This window comes from Carassius auratus, unplaced genomic scaffold (genome assembly GCF_003368295.1).
Source record: "Carassius auratus strain Wakin unplaced genomic scaffold, ASM336829v1 scaf_tig00017702, whole genome shotgun sequence".
Lineage (NCBI taxonomy): Eukaryota > Metazoa > Chordata > Actinopteri > Cypriniformes > Cyprinidae > Carassius > Carassius auratus.
In genome coordinates, this window is record NW_020524806.1 from 1 (window position 1) to 8,153 (window position 8,153).

An 8,153-nucleotide genomic window follows, 5' to 3' on the forward strand; every position below is an offset into this window, starting at 1 on the left:
TACACTAGATTAATACTTCAGGGTTCTGCTGTTCAGATGTTCCATCAGAACTGAGCTGGAGTCCTCAGTCTCTCGTGAGAAGAAACAAACGCTGAAGAACCATTCATTTTGTTCACAACCGACATGTGCCTTGGCTTCCTGTGTTTTGTCTCGTCTCTCTTTTCTTGAGCAGATGTATTGTTGTGCTTAGCTGCACGTTCACTTGCTTTTTCTCCTCCATTCTCACACCACACACTCACATTTCTCTTCATTCGTACAGAGTTGGTAATGAGAGAGTGGGTGTGGGCTTTCATTTTCATTATGTACTGAGGTAGATTTGGCTGCTGTTTTCTGCTCCTCTCTTCTTTTTTTAATCTCCTTTCACCTTCGCTTGCCTTTTCTTTCATAGAAGTTCTTTTGTTTCTCATGTTCATACATTGATTGGTTTCACAGGTGGTTTAAGGTTTGGTCTACATTGACTATGACCTGCCCACTTAAACAGGAAAGACACAAAAACAGACTGGTGTAAATTAAAGGACTAGTTCACCTAATATTGAAAATTCGGTCATCATTTGCAAACCAAAACATTTGTGCTGTATAGGTTACTCATGGTAAGAGACAGGCTAGCTAAACAGCTGTTTTACAAAAGAAATATTAAATGGCTAACAGTGACAAACTTTTTGTCAAGTGTTGCCATTTTGCTACTGAATCAAAAAAATACCATTTACATGCTTCTGATTCAATTTGACAAGAAACATTAATAGAGTTGTTTTCGGCATATAAGACATATGATTAAGAGTGAATGTGTGTATATCTTTAAAAAAAAATTGTTTATATATAATACTACCACCAACCTGGAAAACTTTGGAAAAGTTCTTTGCAACGTGATTGTCATATCAACAGTAGTATCTTGTAAACACAATTTGTTTGTAGGCGGACTGAAAAAAAAAAAAAAAAAACTATATGTCTTTACTCCCGAAGGTGCCAGCCAATCAGATCAGCACCTGCCCGACCGTGTAAGTGCTTTCCATTTCTCTGCAATATGTATCAGATGTTCAGGGAAGGGACTTGGTCCTCAGGCGTGCCATTTGATGAGACTAGGGCAGCTCTGCGACGCCTCTGTCAGATGAAGAGCGTCCCACAGTCATCACTCACTGGTGGACTGGTGGCATGTGTAGTGAAGATGAAACAGTGGACAGTCGGACACACAACAAAGCCCAGATCATAGCGATTTATGGCCAGAGTGGTAAAGCACCTAGAGTCAAAGCACTGATGAGACGGAGGAAAGCAGCTCTTCACATATGAAAATCTGAATGATGAAGCAATAAAGCAGCTTTATGAGCTCATGATGTAGGCGTTTTGGAGTGGATCTTGTAACTGCTGCTCTGGTGCTTAATTGAGTGCAGAACAGCAGTAAAGGTCTTTGCTGGTAATGACGCAGAACTGTAATGCCTTGAGGATGTCAGAACAGATGGTGTTCCCGTTGACTGCAGAGTAGCGCTCTGTCAAATGTAAATATAAAGTACACTAGAATTGTATACAAACTTATGACGCCACAAACACTGTTGTCTGTTCATATTATGCTTGGTCTCATTGAGGTGTGTTGTCCTAAATGTATGGTTCTAGCATACTGTTCAGAGGTTTGAGGTTGGTTAGATTTTTTATGGTTTTTGAAAAAAAGTATCTTATACTCATTTAGGCTGCATTTATTTAATCAAAAGATTTAATATATTTTTCAAATGTACTTTATACCTGTGATGGCAAATCTGAATTTCAGCATCTTTAATCCAGTTTTCAGTATCACATCGATCTGATATGATGTCATATCATATCGAAAACAGTTGTGCTGCTTAATATTTTTGTCCTAACCATTACAGTTTTTCTCTTTGATAAATAGAAAGTTCAGTAGAACATTATTTGAAATATATATATTTTGTAACATTATAAATGTATTTAATGCATCTTTTCTGAATAAGTGTATAATATTTATTTGTTTGCATGGAACGCTGAATATAAATTATTAAAATAGTAAAATGTCAGCATTTCTGCATGAAAAACAAGGGGCATACAAATACATTCATAGATTAAAAATGTTCAAAGCCATCATGTTTTACTCATTTACTTGCCATCATTCTGACAACATTAACTTTTTCATTCTGTTTGGTGTGATTACATAATTTTACCTAATTTAAAAATGTAGAAATTCAAGTAAATTCTGTCATAATTTAATTCAAATGTAATAGTACAATTTATGCAAATGTATTAATTAATTCATTTTTAGTTATTTATAATTTATAGTTAAATTGTAGTAAAACTGATATAAAGTAATTTCGATTTAGTTTTAGTCATTTATTAATGCAAAACATTATGCATTATGTAACTTTTTTTAAGCTTCTAAACGTAAATGCATTCATTTTCATTGTTGATGTAAATGTTTCAGCATTTAACAAAATGTACAAATTGTACTATATGAACATCACAGACCAGGTTGCAATAAAAAGATAACCCTCACAGCTGGTTTCATTGCCATTCAAAACTGTCAATCCCACTAAAAAGGTTTACTTCAATTTATTAATTATTGGTTTTAGAAGGAAGTTATAAAAAAGGATGATGGTCGAAACACAGATGGACAGTTAAATTCTGCTTTTTTAATTTCCACTGGATGATAAAAACACAAATGTCCTTCCTCTGTGAGTTAACATTCAATTTAACCATCCCGACTTAAACACTGTCATGTGGGCCATTATCCTTATTATAACTCATTGAGCAAAATGGATCTACTCACCAGTTGGATAATGAGATAAGAGCATTTTCTTAAGGGTAAAGTTAGGTTAACAAGGCTTTGATTCCCATTTGTGATTCTCAGATGAGAATTCCTGCCATTGCCTATTTGCACTTTAGCAATTATGCAAATCAGATAATGGTGCAAACACAGCCCTGAAAATAGCACTGATAGCAATTTGCATTGACTGTTCTCCAGGATGCTTGTGAACTATTAGTAGTTTAGGATGCTAAAATAATAAATTAATTCTTAATTATTCATTACACTTTTTAATGAATTAAGAACAAATCTTACAACAAATAATGTGTAAATAATGGTAAAATATTTGCATTTCATTAATATGTCTGGAATACTCTGGGATGAATAAAATTGTGCTTCTAAGCTTAAATACAGTTTAAAATGTAAAGTTTAAAATGATTGTACCTTGTACAATAAAACTTGCTGAGTGAGATATAGAGCTATTGTGTCAGTTTGATTTACAGCTGAAGTGCTTCTCATCTTTAATCCTGTTCATTCAGACGGCTGTGACATAGCTTCAGCTCTTTTGCATTATGATAGCGTTTATCCTTTGTGCAACTCTGCAAGTGTTGCCAGATCTCACAGGAAAAAACATGCAACCTGTTCTGACAACACAATCTCAAAATAAGACTCACCAAAACATGGCTAAATTGGCTAAGTATGTTTGTCCTTTCAGAGGTGAATTGCTTAATTTAATCTGGTTTATAGAATTCGGGTAAAGTAACTTGATTTTTACAATTCAGAGACCCTCTCTTGTAAATTTGATAGGTTATCTGTAACTGTTGAATAACTTGAACAATGTGTTGACCTTTTGACCAGGTGATGGACAGCTGTGTATATTACACCATAAGTAAAACAAAAGCATTTTATTGGTTCCGATTTTTTTGAATGACTTAATGAAATACAAGCCCAAAGTCGCTTAATAAGCAGACATGTCAACACAGCGCAAGTAGAGGACGTGAACAGCACCATCTAATGGTACCCAGGCACAGATGATTTCTCTGTGATGGATCTCAAAGCAAACTAATCCAGAAGCTTGACTGATATTTTTGTATGTACATGTGTGTTTTGTGTTTTAGAGATAGTGAGAGCCATGACGCATGTCATTAATAATGGGATGTCCATGTACTGGGGCACGTCACGCTGGTCAGCGATGGAGATCATGGTGAGTAGAGAGAGGAAAAATTGCACTCACATTTTAAAGTAGAGAAAATTGCATTCGATTTTAGGACGTTTTATTTAACAGGATTTTATTTTTTATTTTATTTTTTTATATTAATTTTAATATTTTAACATATTATTAAATTATTAAAAAATATTCTTAATTTCATTGTTGCTAGTGGGTTAAGAAAATTACATTAAATTAAATTACCCTTAAAAAATTTAGTTTTAGATATAATTAATGGGCATCAACACAAAAATACTCAATGTGTGTTTATATCTTTATTTATGAACTGTGTTAATATCATTCTTTTCTCATTTTTGTCATCTCTTTCTCCCAATGTAGGAGGCGTATTCTGTAGCAAGGCAGTTTAATCTAATTCCCCCTGTGTGTGAACAGGCCGAATACCATTTATTCCAGAGGGATAAAGTGGAAATGCAGTTGCCAGAGCTTTACCATAAGATTGGTAAAAACAAACACATTGTATATACACATGAACACACATAATTCAAATACGATCTCTGAAACAGCTTAAAAACACAGTCGTGCACCGCAGGTGTTGGAGTGGTATCCTGGTCTCCTCTAGCCTGTGGCATCATCACAGGGAAATATGAAAACGGCATCCCAGAATCCTCCAGGGCCTCTATGAAGGTACTTTAAAGGAGTAGTTCAGGCAAAAATGAAAATGTGCTAAGAATGCACTCCAAGATGTAGATGAGTTGATTTTGTCATTAGAATAGATCTGGGGAAATTTTGCATTACATCACTTGCTCACCAATGAATCATCTGCAGTGAATGGGTGCCAACATTAACGTAACAATAATCAACAAGTAATCCAGAAAATTATAATAAGTTCTAACTAAGTTAGAACTTAAGCTAGTTCTAATAAGTAAACATCTTGTGAAGCAAAAAGCTAAGTGTTTGTAAGAAACACATCTATTAAGGCATTTTAAATTTAAATAGTTGCTTCTAGCCAGTCAGCTGTTTGGACTCTCATTCTGACGGCACCCATTCACTGCAGAGCATCCATTGAACAAGTGATGTAATGCTTAACTGATCATTTTTGGGTGAACTCTTCCTTTAATACTGTCTGTCATGACAGACACATCATTTCCTCAAGACATAAGGATGGAAATCTGCCCATTAAACTGAAACTGATCCAACTGAACTATACTCAACAGAAGAACAAAGCTGAGTTAAATAGGACAGTCTGAAACTGGATGAATTGATTGAGGAGCTCATATAGTTTCATAGATTACACCTTCAGCAAGTATACAGCTTTGAGGGTGGCAGTCTGTCAGGGCAGGTTTGCTGCGCTTGTCTCACTCTCTCTTTCTCTTTCTCTCTCTGAAGTCATACCAGTGGCTGAAGGAGAAGATTCTGAGTGAGGATGGCAGAAAGCAGCAGGCCAAGCTTAAGGAATTGACCCACATAGCTGAGAGGCTCAGCTGTACCCTGCCACAGCTTGCCATCGGTAGGTCAAAATAACCTTTTCGCTTAAACTGCCATCACTGCCATAGTGACTCAACTGTTCTTTCAGTAAAATACAGAAATTCTGCTTTTATGCACATTTCCTGACTGAAAAACAGGACTCATCAAATCTGAGGATAGAAAAAATGACATACAATTTTCTCACTTAATAAAAAACTAATTTGGCTTTTTTTAACTGGAAACATTTTTGTGATATGGAAAACCTAGATGGTGACTTTTTTCAGTGTTAACATGTGTTTTTTTATAAATATGGTGCACATTTAATATTCTATTAAAAAATATTCTTTATTAAAAAGTAGGAAATGGTAATTATTTTTATTTTGTTTTATTTGTTTATTTGTTAATAAGTTTATTTTTGTTTATTAATTAAAAAAACAAAACATATTTTATTAATTACGTTTTTAATTCATTTTATTTATTGTGTTTTTTTAAATAGTCAATAATTATTTAATATTACTTTATTAAATAATAATAATACATTGAATGACATATTTGTTTGTAAACATTGTTTTTAATACATTTTATGTGTATTTATTTTAATGTGAAAACAGTTTGATGAACAAAAAAAAAAAAAAAAACCTGTACTGTTAAAAAAAAACTCCAGTATAAACAGTCCTTACAGTAGCATTTGGCTGCACTGTCTGTTCAAAATCCTACTAGCTCATTTGAGATTGCCATGATTCACTGGCTTGAAACTTCCTTACATGTAGGACTAAATGACAGATTCCTCATGAATCTATTCTGTGTTCCTCTGTAGCCTGGTGCCTCCGTAATGAAGGAGTGAGTTCTGTTCTCCTGGGGACCTCCAACCCTGCACAGCTCACTGAGAACCTGGGGGCGATACAGGCAAGAGATTTATCAAAACATCTCAAACACACTCACACACTGTGGAATCACTGCTATCCCACAAACTCTGGTGGCCTGTTACAGCTCTGTGCTTTTATCTCTTAACACCTATCTTCTGAATCTCACAGGGTTAATTTTACAGTTAAAACATCAAAAACAGGATCTTGCTTGATGTTAGTTTTATGTGCCAAGGCAAAATTACACACACTGATAAGACATCCAACTAAACCAGCCTTATATAAAGATGGTTATGCGTAGTTTCTAGCTTGACAAAATGATTGGACAAGCACTTTCTCAACCAGAGGCCCACTAAGGGGCCTCAGAAAACTTCTCAGGGGGCTTCAAGATGACTTAAAAATATTTTGATTTTAGAACAAGCATTAAAATATTATTTAGAACAAGCTGTACAATAAACTAAAACAATTAAATATCATGATGATCCTTTCCCATGTGTTTTAGTAATTAGATCTACATTCTCGTTGACAGGTTCTTCCAAAGATAACCACTCAAGTGGCCTCGGACATCGACAAAATCCTGGGTAACCGTCCCCACAGTAAGAAGGACTACCATCATTAGGCCTTTCTGTGAACCTGTAAGCCTTGAGACTCAGGATCTCGTGCCAGCCCTCTTGTTTCAGCGGGTGTCCACAGTGTGTGATTCCCACCATTGTGTGTCTGTGTCAACTTCTCCTGCAGAGAGCCATTGTTACTGTTACAGTAGAAATGCTAAAGTGTTATGCATGCTTCTGTTCGACCTATACCTGAGCTCATCCTCGCATTAAGATCTCTGTGGAGACACACCTGCCTGTGAAGCACGGAAGCTCCCTGACTTCCTCGTCTGTGGGGTTTTGTATTCAGCCGTCATAACCCATATGTGCCAAAGTGAACATGGTCTTGACCCTTGACCTCCAGACATCCATTCTGAACAGGGACAAATGGCCCTGATTATGGTCTATAAAAAGTAAAGTAAGGGAACACATTGCATATCATTCTGAGAATGTACAAACTAAGAACTTTGATGTATGGCAGAGCAGCATATAGAGTTGAACTGTGTACACTGGTAAAAATGTGTTGGATTAAAAAGCCATCAACAGTAAAGTGGGCTGTTATTGTGTTTAAATGTTCTCCAGGAAGTTGTACATCTTTGAACGACCATCTGTGTATGTTTCCTTTGTAAACCCTGCAATTTGTGTAAATTCCGTTCAACAATTTCTTACTTCTCCATTGTTTTAAATGTGCATTATATAAGTAACTTAGTTTGTGTTCTCCAGTGTTTAAGTTACACTGGTTAAAAATTTAAATGCTTGCTGCTTTATTTGGCAACTTTTGAACTGCTAAGCAGTAAATACTTCAGTCCCGAGCGTGACAGAAATGCACAACTACTAAAAGCAACTAGTTCCTGTCCATGACAAATGGGGTCAGAATGTTTACAGACTTGAAAATGATGAAGCTGTTAATTAATGCATTGTGCAGAGTGCTTTTAACATTAAAATAAAATGTGCATCTACAATTTGTGGTGTTTTGTTACATATAAATGTTTTTAAGCTTTTGAAGTTATTTTGGTTAAAACACTTGCTACAAAATGTTGCCTCGAATCAAAATAACATGAAAAGTGTAGACTACAGTTTAAAAAAACAGAAAAACGAAACATAACTAATTTAAAATGTAGAAAAACTGGTCCATAAGTAAAGCGGGGGGGTTTAGGCCACATGAGACAGATAAAATACTCGCGTAACATAAACATTACCTTATTTCTCCATAGAGACTACACCCCTCCCTTAATGCATTAAGCCCCGCCCACTACGATTTTCTATTGGATTAACTCCCTGTCAATTTTAAAATTCCTTTTTTTTCATTGGCTCTTCCCCTCTCGTCA

The 8,153-nt window shown here is 35.3% G+C and overlaps 1 protein-coding gene across 1 annotated transcript; it reads left to right on the top strand.

Moving 5' to 3' along the window:
* The first annotated feature begins 3,430 nt into the window (after positions 1 to 3,430).
* Positions 3,431 to 7,767, top strand: LOC113075816 (voltage-gated potassium channel subunit beta-1-like). Its single transcript, XM_026248466.1, has 6 exons — positions 3,431 to 3,944; positions 4,287 to 4,407; positions 4,498 to 4,592; positions 5,295 to 5,415; positions 6,190 to 6,278; positions 6,765 to 7,767. The coding sequence occupies exons 1-6, from the start codon at positions 3,873 to 3,875 to the stop codon at positions 6,852 to 6,854; spliced, it is 588 nt and encodes a 195-aa protein (XP_026104251.1). The 5' UTR covers positions 3,431 to 3,872; the 3' UTR covers positions 6,855 to 7,767.
* Positions 7,768 to 8,153: the final 386 nt, after the last annotated feature.